The sequence below is a fragment of the Heptranchias perlo genome, chromosome 8, assembly GCF_035084215.1.
Source record: "Heptranchias perlo isolate sHepPer1 chromosome 8, sHepPer1.hap1, whole genome shotgun sequence".
NCBI classification, from domain to species: Eukaryota; Metazoa; Chordata; class Chondrichthyes; order Hexanchiformes; family Hexanchidae; genus Heptranchias; species Heptranchias perlo.
The window spans coordinates 28,148,006-28,163,370 of NC_090332.1; the positions used below are offsets into that span (position 1 = coordinate 28,148,006).

Sequence of the window (15,365 nt, forward strand, 5' to 3'; positions counted from 1 at the left end):
ACCAGCCTCGCCGGCCACGCCGTCCACCTCTGACACGTAGAGCTCCACAACACAGTGCTGTGACACATCCACCTGCACAGCAGGAGGGAGGGCAACCGCAGAGAGAGATGCGTCGCAGGGGGCACTACCCTCGCCACAGGGTCCACAGACCAAGGCTCAGCTTCCTGGACCTCTCTGAGCAGCAGTGCACACGGAGGCTCAGAGTCACTCGACATGTAGTCGTGGACATCTGCAGCCTCCTTCATGCCGAGCTGCTCCCGGCTGGCCCGAGCACCATCTTCTTACCTGTCGCTGTCAACGTCACCACTGCCCTCAACAACTTCTCCTCCGCATCCTTCCAGGGTGCCACCAGGACATCGCCGACGTCTCTCAGTCGTCTGCACAAAAGAGCCCTGCAAATACACCTACACCCACTCTGCAGTGACACAATGGGTGGCATCAGGTGTGGGTCTTCATTGTGATCCTCAGGAAAGGGCATTATTGCACAAACCAGACAAGATTCGCAAAGATGTGGCAGTAGTGGTGCCAAAATAATATGTGATGTGAGTTGGTCAGAAATTAAATAGCAGTAAAAACCAAGACAAACCCTCAAACACCCTTGTGCATCCCCTTCATGCTCACGACATGTTTGCCTTACGCTGCCTACTGCACATATGTGATGCATGCCCTGTGGCTGCAGCACAGGTAGTGGCAGGTTGAGTGAGGCTGACCGTGAAAGAGATGCATCAGAGGGTGAGTATGAGATAGAGCCATGAGATTGTATGAGGATTGGGTTGAGTGGTAGTGGCGGGATGAGTACTGGCGAGGTGAGTAAGTGCAGGTAAGATGAGGATGAGGTTTGAGTGGGTGTGAGGGGTGATGTGACAGAGTAGTGTTGGCAGTGCAGAAGGAGATGTGAGGTGGGGGCGGTGATGTGGTAGACGGAGTGCAGGGGAATGAGTAAGTGTACTCACTTTGGCTGACCTACTGAGGTCATTGCAGTGCCTCCTGCACTGTATGCAGGTGGGCGATATGTTGGTGGTGCAGGTGACCTCCTCTGCCACCTCGAGCCAGGCCTTCCTGGTGGCAGAGGCAGGCCGCTTCCTCCCGCCCGCCAGGTGGGGAAGATCTCTGCCCTCCCCCTCCTCCTCACCCCATCTAATGATACCTGGAGTGAGGCATCATTAAACTGGGAGCAGCCTTCCCCCTGGGCTGCTCCATGCTGTAATTTTTCCTATTTGTTGCAGCATCTGTCAGTGGAGGACTGCCCCTTTAAATAGAGCTCCTCCAGCTGACAGACCTTACTGCGCATGCGCAGTCTGCCCGACGCGCAGATCAGCAGCGGGGAACCCGGAAGACCAGGTAAGTGGATCCAATTAGGCTGTGATCGCACGCGGGGCAGACTGATTTCGCTGGGCGCGTTACCGACGCGCCCAATAGCACCCCCCCGCCGCAAACCCGCAGCCCTGGCAATGTCAAGCCCAATGGATGCATTAGTTGTCATCTTCCAAAATTCTACAGGTTATGGAACAGTTCCTGCAGATTGGAGGGTGGCAAATGTAACCCCACTATTTAAAAAAGGAGGGAGATAGAAAACAGAAAACTACAGACTGGTTAGCCTAACATCAGTAGTAGGGAAAATGCTAAAGTCTATTATAAAGGATGTGATAACAGGACATTTAGAAAATATCAATGGGATTAGACAAATTCAACATGGATTTATGAAAGGGAAATCATGTTTGACAAACCTACTGGAGTTTTTTGAGGATGTAACTGGTAGGATAGATAAGGAAGAACCAGTGAATGTGCTTTATTTGGATTTTCAGAAGGCCTTTGATAAAGCCCCACATAAGAGGTTAGTGTGCAAAATTAAAGAACATGGGATTGGTGGTAATATACTGGCATGGATTGAAAATTGGTTGACAGACAGGAAACAGAAGTAGGAATAAATGGTTCTTTTTCGGGGTGACAGGCAGTGACTAGTGGGGTACCGCAGGTATCAGTGCTTGGGCCCCAGCTATTCACAATATATATCAATGATTTGGATGAGGGAACCAAATGTAATATTTCCAAGTTTGCTGACGACAAAAAATTAGGTGGGATCGTGAGTTGTGAGGAGGATGCAAAGAGGGTTCAAGGCGATTTAGACAAGTTGAGTGAGTGGGCAAATATATGGCAGATGCAGTATAATGTGGGTAAATGTGAAGTTATTCAATTCAGATGGAAAAACAGAAAGGCAGAGTATTATTTAAATGGTGATAGATTGGGGAATGTTGATGCACAAAGGGACCTGGGTGTTCTTGTACACCAGTCACAGAAAGCAAACATGCAGGTGCAGCAAGCAGTTAGGAAGGCAAATGGTATGTTGGCCTTCATTGCAAGAGGATTTGAGTATAAGAGCAAGGATGTCTTACTGCAGTTATACAGGGCCTTGGTGAGACCACACCTGGAGTATTGTGTGCAGTTTTGGTCTCCTTATCTAAGAACGGATATACTTGCCATGGGGGGAGTGCAGCGAAGGTTCACCAGACTGATTCCTGGGAGGGCAGGACTGTCATATGAGGAGAGATTGGGTCGACTCGGCCTGTATTCACTCGAGTTTAGACGAATGAGAGGGGATCTCATTGAAACATATAAAATTCTGACAGAGCTAGACAGACTGGATGTAGGGAGGATGTTTCCCCTGGCTGTGGGTCCAGAACGAGGGGTCACAGTCTCAGGATACAGGGTAGGACATTTAGGACTGAGATGAGGAGAAATGTCTTCACTCAGAGGGTGGTGAACCTGTGGAATTCTCTACCACAGAAGGCTGTGGAGGCCAAGTCACTGAATATATTTAAGAAGGAGCTAGATAGATTTCTAGATACAAAAGGCATCAAGAGAGGGAGAGAGCGGGAATATGGTATTGAGATAGAGGATCAGCCATGATCATACTGAATGGCGGAGCAGGCTCAAAGGGCCGAATGGCCTACTCCTGCTCCTATTTTCTATGTTTCTATGTTGAAGCATATAAGCAGAGGTTTCACCAACCTGAATAAGGTCAGGATTTAGACCTCCATAGGCAAGAGACCTACTGCAATAACTCCGCGTACAGCACAGATGTACGAAAAAGCAGAGTCACCCACAGAATGGCACGCAGTTTACAGCAATCCAGGAGAACCTGGGTAGTGTGAACAGAAAAGGACCCGGAGGCTCATCACAGTAGACCATGTGGAGGTAGGTGGAGAACAATTTCATGCAGGTGCCTGGTGCGACATGTTAATAGTTCATCGCCACGCTTTGTCCACGATGGAGTGGTCTTGTGTGTCTTATTCTGCACACAAGGTTAGGTTTTGGTTCATAGGTAGCACATACTAGGCTGTGAAAGCTGACCTTTGCATTGGACATGAATAAAAAGTATCAAAGAGAGCCCATGTCAGAACACACTGTTTAATATTATGTTTGTTTAAAAGGCCTAATATTATATCGTAGTGCCCGCCGGACAAACTTTATGCTCGAGCCGCGTTATATCATATTCATGATCAGAAATGGAGGTTAACTCCTCCATTCTGCACCCCCCCCCCCCACCCCCAAAAGTGTGATTTGGCTCCCATTTGTGGCTTTCGATACAAACAAAACCCCAACTTTTTGTAGGTTTCATTTATTTTGAATACAATGCATTTCATTAGTGCAAGCACTGGAGATCTCCACAGATAAATCCATAGCAGTCAGGATTTTTCTCTGCTGGATATAAGGGCGTCAATGTTTCTTAATAAAACTTTCTATGCACCACAGGTGATTTGCTACTTCGATGGAGTTCAGGTGGGAGGCTACTCCACAATCATCAAAAATAATGCTCCACAACACGCCCTCAGATAGCTTTGCATCTGTTGGCACTGGCAGCAACCTCTCCCACTCTCACCTGTCCAAAAGGTGGAGTAACCTCTATTGAACAGCTTGGCTGAGAATTCATAAAACTGAAGATAGCAAACTTGAGTGCCAGGGATATTTGGGGTTCCACAGCTATGATGCTGACCACATTGCCAAGTGTAAATTCAAATTTTTCTAACATTTTTTGTCCGAGAAAATGTCAGTATCAAGGGACACACATTAGAAACATATGAAAAAGAAACATTAACCACTTCTCATTAAGAAGATATAAATGCTATAAGTTAATACTATGCAAGCATTCAAGGACGCTAGGTGCATTCCATCTTTAATAATTCATAGCATTGGAGCACTTCAAATTAGAAATTTAAAAGAGCAAAATTCCTTTCAGTGCAAGTATAGTCCGCATTACATAACTCATCTTGTTGACAAAGGTACGTACTTATTCAGTTCAGATAGCTGGTAATTACTAACCCAGCTTCACAACCAAGACTTCAAAGCACTCAGCATTTGAAGAGGATGGCAGTTCTGAAGTCTTAGCAGGATTTTTACCATGGAAACCAATTATAAGCATTACCTAAGAATCATATCAGTAAGTCAAAAGGACCAGACACCACTGGATAAGTATTTAATAACAACCAATGTCAAACACCCATTCGTTCTATTTTTTGTGAAGTAGTTCTCTTTAAATGAAATAGTGTTCTGTGATTAGCAAAATAAAATTTGTATTTTGCATAATATTCATCAGTTTCTTTACGTCTGGATGGATGACTGTCATTTCAGTTCTCTTACAATCTTCATCACAGGATTGCACCAATCTTAAATGACATTTGTTTTTTAGTGAAGGTGAATTTGATTCCATTTTAATTATTAATTACAAGACCTTCTCAGCAAACCAAAATTCAGATATACTAAATAATCTGCCTTATAATTATTTTCACATTTCCTGACCGTTTTGAGGTACAAAATATAAAGTAATTCACAGATAATGAATTGCTTCTGAAAAGCAGTGACTGTTGTTATATAGGCACAGGATCAAATGAACAATGAGATGAATGAACAGTTAATCAGCTCCTGATTGCATTTCAATAACTCTCTGCTGAAAAGTGACCTTTAGCTGATCGTCAAACCTCACAGCCAGAAAAATTACTGGCAAAGCCGAGGACTTAACATTGCAAATGTAGATTATGGCAATGAATAACTTGTTGAACGCTTCAAACTTGGAACAAATAAACAAATGGTTTGCTTTTCAGATGTGTGTTTGTAGAATGGCTGTATGTCCATTTCACCAGATTACATTTATTCTTGTGGGGTGGGGGTGCATGCTCATATGCGTATGTATATGTGAAATCTCTGACTCATTTGATTTGATTTTGTTTTATTCTCACCTCAGCCAGCCGAGAGTGTTTGTGAACACTTTCTCCTTTATGCACAGTTGGAGCGAGCTGTTGCAGAACACCTCTGCTGCTTGTGAGCGCTCTTGTCAGACGGGCAAACTTACCCCAGCCTATAAACACATCAAGCAGTTTAAAAACTTGCATCATCCACAAAAAAAACAAGCAAACTGTTACACTCGCATACTGTTGAAGTATCAACATCTATAGTTGCATCTGCCAACCAGTATAAAATCACAAGAAAATATGGAACAAGAAAAACTGCATTTGGACAAATTTGTCCAGTCCATCACAATGAACCATTCATTTCTATTATCCCTGAAAGTCAGAAATGGAAAATATTTTTCTGATCTTACTTTAACTGCTGTACATAAAACAATAAAGATGGAATTAGACAAAAATGATTGGAAAATTACAATTTGTGTCTTGGCATTGTTCCCTGTCATTTTTTTCATTCGTTTTTAGAAGAGGTTTTGAACTGGATTTGAAAGTGAGAATAAAATAGTTCTGTTCCATCCAGATTTCACATGCTAGAATTTTATTAGGAAATCTGCCACAAAGGTCAGCACCACCCACAAGATTTTTTAAATTAATAGATGCAAAATTCTACAGAATGCACTGACCTCAAGCATTGTACGTTTTAAACGTAACTGTCCTTAACTTGTGCTCTACTGTTCTGGCCATTAAGTTTACCATTCTATTTGATTGTTGATTGCTGCTCTGCAATGATTGGAGATATTGAGTGCCAAGTCTATATAAGTCTATATATTAAAGCGCTTTGGGACGTCCTGTGATCCTGAAAGGCGCTATATAAATGCAAGTCTTTCTTTCTTTATAAATACGTCTGGGTGTATTTTAACATCACCATTAGTTAATTGGAACCTTTCATGGAGAGCTTAAGTTGCTGAATTTTTCATCCTATGTGTAGTACTTTACACTTGATTAGATTTCATCTGCCATTATTCTTATTTCTATATTGGGGAAATTATATAAATTCATACTTACGGCACAGAGGAACATAGGAACAGGAGTAGGCCATTCAGCCCCTTGAGCTTGTTCCGCCATTCAATTAGATCATGGCTGATCTGTACCTCAACTCCATTTACCTGCTTTTGATCCATATCCCTCAGTACCCTTATCTAACAAAAATTTATCAATCTCAGTCTTGAAAATTTCAATTGGCCCAGCATCCACAGTACTTGGAAAGAGAGTTCCAGTTTTTCAATATCCTTTGTGAGAAAAAATGCTTCCTGATTTTACTCCTAAATGGCCTGGCTTTAATTTTAAGATTATGCCCCCTTGTTCTTGATTCCCCCACCAGAGGAAATAGTTTCTCTGTATCGACCCTATCAAATCCCTTTATCATTTTAAACATCTCCATTAGATCACGCCTCAATTTTCTAAATTCCAGGGAATACAAGCCAAGTTTATGCAACCTGCCCTACTATTTTTGACTCAATATCTAAAAATATATTATCCATTTAGTAGTAGACATTTAGAAATATTGAAATTACTTTCAGATAGCTGGAAATTATTTTGAGATCGTTCAAAGATATATTGGGATAGAAATTTGTCTTGGCCAGAGTGTAAAACAGGTGACAGTGAATCAGCAGCTCGTTTTTATGGGCAGAGTGTAAAATGGGTGACTGTGAATTAGCAGCTCGTTTTAATGGGCGGAGTGTAAAACAGGAGGCAGTGAATCGGCAACTCGTTTTAATGGGCGGAGTGTAAAACAGGTGACAGTGAATCGGCAGCTCGTTTTTATGGGCAGAGTGTAAAACAGGAGGCAGTGAATCGGCAGCTCGTTTTAATGGGCAGAGTGTAAAACAGGTGACAGTGAATCGGCAGCTCGTTTTAATGGGCAGAGTGTAAATTGGGTGACAGTGAATCGGCAGCTCATTTTAATGGGCGGAGTGTAAAACAGGTGACTGAATCGGCAGCTCATTTTAATGGGCGGAGTGTAAAACAGGTGACTGAATCGGCAGCTCATTTTAAAGGACAGAGTGTAAAACGGGTGACAGTGAATCAGCAGCTCGTTTTAATGGGCAGAGTGTAAAACAGGAGGCAGTGAATCGGCAGCTCGTTTTAAAGGACAGAGTGTAAAACGGGTGACAGTGAATCAGCAGCTCTATTTATTGGACAGAGTGTAAAATGGGTGACAGTGAATGGGCAGCTCGTTTTAATGGGCAGATTGTAGAACGGGTGACTATGAATCGGCAGCTCGTTTTAATGGGCAGAGTGTAAAACGGGTGACAGTGAATCAGCAGCTCGTTTTAATGGACAGTATAAAACAGGAGGCAGTGAATCAGCAACTCGTTTTAATGGGCAGAGTATAAATTGGGTGACTGTGAATCGGCAGCTCGTTTTAATGGGCAGAGTGTAAAACAGGTGACAGTGAATCGGCAGCTCGTTTTAATGGGCAGAGTGTAAATTGGGTGACAGTGAATCGGCAGCTAATTTTAATGGGCGGAGTGTAAAACAGGTGACTGAATCGGCAGCTCATTTTAATGGGCGGAGTGTAAAACAGGTGACTGAATCGGCAGCTCATTTTAAAGGACAGAGTGTAAAACGGGTGACAGTGAATCAGCAGCTCGTTTTAATGGGCAGAGTGTAAAACAGGAGGCAGTGAATCGGCAGCTCGTTTTAAAGGACAGAGTGTAAAACGGGTGACAGTGAATCAGCAGCTCTATTTATTGGACAGAGTGTAAAATGGGTGACAGTGAATGGGCAGCTCGTTTTAATGGGCAGATTGTAGAACGGGTGACTATGAATCGGCAGCTCGTTTTAATGGGCAGAGTGTAAAACGGGTGACAGTGAATCAGCAGCTCGTTTTAATGGACAGTGTAAAACAGGAGGCAGTGAATCGGCAACTCGTTTTAATGGGCAGAGTATAAATTGGGTGACTGTGAATCGGCAGCTCGTTTTAATGGGCAGAGTGTAAATTGGGTGACTATGAATCGGCAGCTCGTTTTAATGGGCGGAGTGTAAAACAGGTGACTGAATCGGCCGCTCGTTTTAAAGGACAGAGTGTAAAACAGGTGACAGTGAATCGGCAGCTCGTTTTAATGGGCAGAGTGTAAATTGGGTGACTGTGAATCGGCAGCTCGTTTTAATGGGCAGAGTGTAAAACAGGTGACAGTGAATCGGCAGCTCGTTTTAATGGGCAGAGTGTAAATTGGGTGACTATGAATCGGCAGCTCGTTTTAATGGGCGGAGTGTAAAACAGGTGACTGAATCGGCCGCTCGTTTTAATGGGCAGAGTGTAAAACAGGTGACAGTGAATCGGCAGCTCGTTTTAATGGGCAGAGTGTAAATTGGGTGACTATGAATCGGCAGCTCGTTTTAATGGGCGGAGTGTAAAACAGGTGACTGAATCGGCCGCTCGTTTTAAAGGACAGAGTGTAAAACAGGTGACAGTGAATCGGCAGCTCATTTTAATGGGCAGAGTGTAAAACAGGTGACAGTGAATCGGCAGCTTGTTTTAATGGGCAGAGTGTAAAACAGGTGACAGTGAATCGCAGCTCATTTTAATGGGCAGAGTGTAAAACAGGTGACAGTGAATCAGCAGCTCGTTTTAATGGGCCGAGTGTAAAACAGGTGACAGTGAATCGGCAGCTCATTTTAATGGGCAGAGTGTAAAACAGGTGACAGTGAATCGGCAGCTCGTTTTAATGGGCAGAGTGTAAAACGGGTGACAGTGAATCGGCAGCTCGTTTTAATGGGCAGAGTGTAAATTGGGTGACAGTGAATCGGCAGCTCATTTTAATGGGCGGAGTGTAAATTGGGTGACTATGAATTGGCAGCTCATTTTAATGGGCGGAGTGTAAAACAGGTGACTGAATCGGCCGCTCGTTTTAAAGGACAGAGTGTAAAACAGGTGACAGTGAATCGGCAGCTCATTTTAATGGGCAGAGTGTAAAACAGGTGACAGTGAATCGGCAGCTTGTTTTAATGGGCAGAGTGTAAAACAGGTGACAGTGAATCGCAGCTCATTTTAATGGGCAGAGTGTAAAACAGGTGACAGTGAATCAGCAGCTCGTTTTAATGGGCCGAGTGTAAAACAGGTGACAGTGAATCGGCAGCTCATTTTAATGGGCAGAGTGTAAAACAGGTGACAGTGAATCGGCAGCTCGTTTTAATGGGCAGAGTGTAAAACGGGTGACAGTGAATCGGCAGCTCGTTTTAATGGGCAGAGTGTAAATTGGGTGACAGTGAATCGGCAGCTCATTTTAATGGGCGGAGTGTAAATTGGGTGACTATGAATTGGCAGCTCATTTTAATGGGCGGAGTGTAAAACAGGTGACAGTGAATCAGCAGCTCGTTTTAATGGGCAGAGTGCAAAACAGGAGGCAGTGAATCGGCAGCTCGTTTTAAAGGACAGAGTGTAAAACGGGTGACAGTGAATCAGCAGCTCTATTTATTGGACAGAGTGTAAAATGGGTGACAGTGAATCAGCAGCTCATTTTAATGGACAGTGCAAAACAGGAGGCAGTGAATCGGCAACTCGTTTTAATGGGCAGAGTGTAAAATGGGTGACTGTGAATCAGCAGCTCGTTTTAAAGGACAGAGTGTAAATTGGGTGACTGTGAATCGGCAGCTCGTTTTAATGGGCAGAGTGTAAAACAGGTGACAGTGAATCGGCAGCTCGTTTTAATGGGCAGAGTGTAAATTGGGTGACTATGAATCGGCAGCTCGTTTTAATGGGCGGAGTGTAAAACAGGTGACTGAATCGGCCGCTCGTTTTAATGGGCAGAGTGTAAAACAGGTGACAGTGAATCAGCAGCTCGTTTTAATGGACAGAGTGTAAAACAGGTGACAGTGAATCAGCAGCTCGTTTTAATGGGCCGAGTGTAAAACAGGTGACAGTGAATCGGCAGCTCATTTTAATGGGCAGAGTGTAAAACAGGTGACAGTGAATCGGCAGCTCGTTTTAATGGGCAGAGTGTAAAACGGGTGACAGTGAATCGGCAGCTCGTTTTAATGGACAGAGTGTAAAACAGGTGACTGTGAATCAGCAGCTCATTTTAATGGGCCGAGTGTAAAACAGACGGAGTGTAAAACGGGCAACCGATTCACTATCGCCTGCTTTGCATCACCTCCCCAGACGAATTTCTACCCCACTGAATTTCATTTGATGTCTATTCGAATGTCAATTGACTTAAAAGGAACACAAATCAGAGACAGGGCTATTACACTGTAAACCCAATTCTCTGTGAGAGCATGGGAGATGCAATTGGCCTTAATGTTTTATCACTTTAAAAATGTGTAAACTTGCTATCAACTGAAAGCATTTTACCTTATTTCTACCATGTTAGGCTAGAGTATTACCAAAAAGGTTTTGATCAAGAGCATTAAATGAAATGATTAATTTACTTATTGGAATTTACCCATTGGAATAGATTGCCACAATCTTCACTTGTATTGCCTAAAATAAATGCTGGAACATACAAATATGAATTTATCTACTTTCAGAGTTATACGTTGATGTGATGTTAAACTGAAACATGATTGTTACAAAAGTGAAAAGGGCCAGAACAGTTACCTTTGGATGAATCATCTTCAATGGGTTGTTTGAAAGCTGTAATATCGCTGAAGGTGCAAAGAAATAATACCACCTTGTCTTGCTCATTTCGAATCGGAGCAATTTTCATGAAGAACCAGACTGGTGTTCCTATCACAAAAAAAATCAGTATTTATTTTAAGATTTCAAGTATATTTTTCATTTGTACCAAATACTTTACACTATTTAAAATGCGGGCAACCTTTAATAAGGAAATCTTAAATCTAATTATGTCAATTAGACCATATGAAAGCAAATGCAGAATTTATTAATGTAAAATATTTGAACTGTTAAATAAAAATGTGATTTTTAATGTACAAGATTTGTGTCCAAGTGTTTGAAATAGATTGGTACAAGCAAGTGTAGGATACCTGCACATATACTCCCGGACACACGGGTTTCATTTCCTCCATGTACTATTTTTAGCATACTGGTTAGACCAGTGTGTTAGACCACACTTGGAGTACTGTGCACGGTTCTAGTCTCCATATTATAAAAAGGATATAGAGGCATTGGAGAAGGTGCAAAAAGATTCACAGGGATGATACTAGAACTGAGAGGATATACTTATCAGGAAAGGCTGAACAGGCTAGGGCTCTTTTCTCTAGAAAAGAGAAGGCTGAGGGATGAGCTGATAGAGGTCTTTAAGATAATGAAAGGGTATGATATGGTAGATGTAGAGAAAATGTTTCCATTTTTGGGGGAGTCCAAAACTAGAAGTCATAAATAAAAGATAGTCACTATTAAATCCAATAGGGAATTCAGGAGAAACTTCTTTACCCAAAAGAGTGGTAAGAAAGTAGAACAAGCTACCACAAGGAGTAGTTGAGGCAAATAACATGGATGCATTTAAGGGAAGCTAGATACGTACATGAGGGAGAAAAGATTAGAAGGGTATGGTGATAGGGTTAGATGAAGCAGGGAAGAGGGAGGCATAAATGCTAGCACAGACCAGTTGGGCTGAATGGCCTGTTTCTGTGCTGCAGACTCTATTTAAATCGATGGTTAATGCATTCCCATTAAATTCCTCTCTGTGCTACATTAATGTAGTCATTGACCAATTTATTTTAATTGAGCTAACTACTGTGTCAAAGGAAATTAAGTCCCACAGATGGCCTAAGCACATCCATCTGAGTTCTAATCTACATTAACAGTTTTCATTAAATATGTATTCTAAGAACAAAAGAAAACCAGCTTGGAAAAACAAATTAAGGTTTATTTATTTTTGAGCTAGAAAGAAACAAGAGCAGTAACAAAGAAGACAAAGTTATTAAAAGAAAACGCAAGTTGAGTAAACGGAACAAAACAAGTTCTGATGAAGGATTCGGTCAAAACAATATTCTTTCTCATTTGCAGCATTTTCTATTTTTAATTCAGTTTTATAACATTCACTTTTTATTAAACCAAACAAGTTTCCTGACACTAATCTGTTGAGGAAAAGTGACGATTGGTTAAAATTTCTTTAAAGTTGCTAGTATATTGTATGGAATTAAGATCACCATGTTCTGGAATTGTTATGTATCTTGTAAAATAGGTTATCCACATGCTTTGTTAAGTACAACCAATTAGAACCAGTTCTAAGATCTAGTCTCGTATTTGTAAGAAGCATGCAGAAAATAGAGATACTGAGCAGTAAAAGAATCAGCTGAGTGAACGGTAAATCAGAGACATCAGTTCATGGTTTCACAGGTGCTAAAATATTTCTAAAACCAGCTGGTCTGAATAGCTATGCAAGGATTAACCCCATTGGTAAATTATGAGTCAGTTATAGGTGTTGCAAAAAAAGGAGAGGACTTAAGGGTGCAACCCTGTCACGATCAGTTGTCATGAAACAGTTTAAAACATTAAGGGCCATGATTTCAGACCGGCAGGACTTTGGGAAACCACAGAACGATATGGACAAAAAGTGTACTCCATAAAATATAGTTGTGCTTCAACAGAATGCATTCCTAATAGACTTTTCTTTGAATATTAAAAATAAAAAGCAAAGACAATGTAAATGACCTTTTCAAAATTGCACAACTGCATAAAAACAAATCTTGGACTCCATTAATTATTACTTACTAAAAATAAAAGCTGCGACTGACTCTTAAGCTGGAAGTTACTGGTTTATAAATTTAGGCAGCATTGTGCCTATTTTTCGGCGCTAACCAGCCTACTAAGCCTCCAAGGAGGCAGCAGGGATAGTGCACACATTTCCAGCTAGAAGTACGCCACCTGCCATATTGGGAAAGGAGAGCGCACTGCGGCATGAGTGCATGGGACAGGTTTACCCACAGCTTGCTGGTGGCACTTAAACCAGGCGAATTTAGCTGGGGCCTCAGGCTGGCACGGACCAGCACATGGAGGCGTTACTCCGCTGACTTTGTGCCCACTTTGGGTGCAAGACAAACTTTCGCCTCTGAATGTATAATGGGAAAAAGTCGACACAAAAAGAGTGCCAAAAAATATGACAATAGGAATTCAAGTGTTGCAGACAAGCAGTGTGCGCAGACATAAAATTTTTCGGCCAAAATCTGTTAACGCCCAAAAATGGGCACGCAGGAGGCAGGGTGTGACCTGCCCGTGCCAATTAACGTGCATGCAGGTAGCACACAATATCCGTGCTGCCTGCTGATTTTAATGATCCAGACGTGCACCTAATTACTTGCTGCACACCTATCAGAGTGGTGGGGGGGGGGGGGGCGTGGGATGCAGATATTGTCGATCCTGATTCCACTTAAAGGCAGCCAGCACCTCTTAAAGGGGAGGTGTATTCTAGCTGCAGACACACAGGAAGAAGTTGTTGAACAAATGACTGAGGAAGGGAGCAAGCAGGCACCAAGGTTCTCCGGTGCTGCACTGGAGGCTTTGATGCAGTCAGTGGAGAGTAGAAGGGATATCCTCTTCTCCCAAGGGGGCAGGAAGCCCTCCAGGCATCTTTGTCATAGATAGTGGGAAGAAATCGCTGAGTATGTAAATACCAGGAGCATCGCACCGAGAACATGGCTACAATGCTGTAAAAATTTCAATGGTCTGGCTAGAATTGTTAAAGTAAGAAGACTTCTCTCATATTTTCTTCTCATGTCTGCACCACTTACAGCCTCATTAATTACAACACTGTCAGCAATCACTGATTCCCTTCCCCCACTATCCTTCACTCTTCTACAATCACTGCATCACGCACGCGCTTCTGAAACCCAGAAGTCCCACCGGCACTTAAAGCCAATGGGACGATATTTAAAGGGTCAATTGAAGTACTTAAAGTACTTAAAGGATGTTAAATTTTTGTGGTTTGAACTACCCAAGACATTTTAACTGCTTCTGAATGTGCCTCCCGTGGCCTTTAAAAGGCACCATGGAAACGGAGAAAAGTTGCAGCCGGTGCCCATTTGGACCTTTGATTGACTCGTGAAGAAAATGTGAGCTTTTGCAGAAGGTCAATCAGTTCTTTCAGACAAACCTTTGGCTGGGAGTTCTTTGTGTTTATATTGAGATTTCTTGGTTCACACTCAGAATTCTTGTGTTCAGACATATTTACCTACATTTTGGACCCCCTGACAGCATCAAGATGGGGGGGCGCAACGGATTTATTCTACAGTACATCTGAGGAGGAGGCACATCACTATCCGCAGCAGGCACGGTGTGCAGTTTTGAGAGTTGCAGGTCCACAAGGCAGAGGTGTGCCACAAGGACCTGAAAAAGAGAAGAGGGAACCAATGGAGAGGCCCAGGTCACAGGAGGCACTACCCACGTGAGAGGGTCTACAGATAGAGGCCGAGCTTCCTGGTCCTCTCTGAGGAGCAGTGCCTACGATGGCTCAGATTGAGCCTCCAGGTAGTCGCAGACATCGGCAGGCTCCATCATGCAGAGCTGCTCCCAGCTGGGCCCAGTGGCCACAGTTGGCCATTGCATTTAAAGTCACCACTGCCCTCAATTTCTTCGCCTCCAGATCTTCCAGGGCACCACCGGTGACATCGCCAGGATCTCTCAGTATACAACAAGTCACGGATGGCTTGTTTGCCAGGGCATCCAACTACGTCGACTTCTCCATCGACAACACCAGCCAGACTGAGAAGGCAGTAGGTTTCCACTCTCTGGCTGGCTTCCCATGGGTACAGGGTGCAAATTGATTGCCCACACTTAGCTATCCAAGGACCTGCACATGAGCCAAGAGTGTTCATCAACCGAAAGGTATATCACTCCATCAATGCGCAGCTGGTTTGCAATCACCGGAGGAGGTTTCTGCACTTGTGTGCCAATGTCCCTGGCAGTTGCCATGATTTCTTCATTTTGTGTGAATCCAACATCCTGGCTCTCTTCCACGCAGAAGACAGACTTAAGGGCTGGCTCCTTGGAGACAAGGGATACCCCCTGCAGATATGGCTCATGATACCTGTGAGAAACCGCACCAGCGAGGCACAGCAGTGGTACAACTACAGTCACATTACCACCAGGTCTATCTCTGAACAAGCCATAGGAATGCTCAAGATGCACTTCAGGTGCCTGGATCGATTGGGGGATCCCTTCAGTACTCAGCGGCGAGGGTGTGTAGGATAAGTCGTGTGTTGCATCCTACACATCAC

At 43.2% G+C, this 15,365-nt stretch overlaps 1 protein-coding gene across 1 annotated transcript in view; it reads right to left on the reverse strand.

Moving 5' to 3' along the window:
* Positions 1–15,365, reverse strand: part of kcnh1a (potassium voltage-gated channel, subfamily H (eag-related), member 1a) — a 254,487-nt gene that overhangs the window by 215,636 nt on the left and 23,486 nt on the right. Inside the window, exons 4-5 of the mRNA XM_067988318.1 lie at positions 10,783–10,911; positions 5,235–5,353 (exon numbers count right to left, since the gene is read on the reverse strand). Of these exons, the coding sequence (XP_067844419.1) occupies positions 5,235–5,353; positions 10,783–10,911 (248 nt within the window). The remainder of the gene's footprint in view (positions 1–5,234; positions 5,354–10,782; positions 10,912–15,365) is intronic.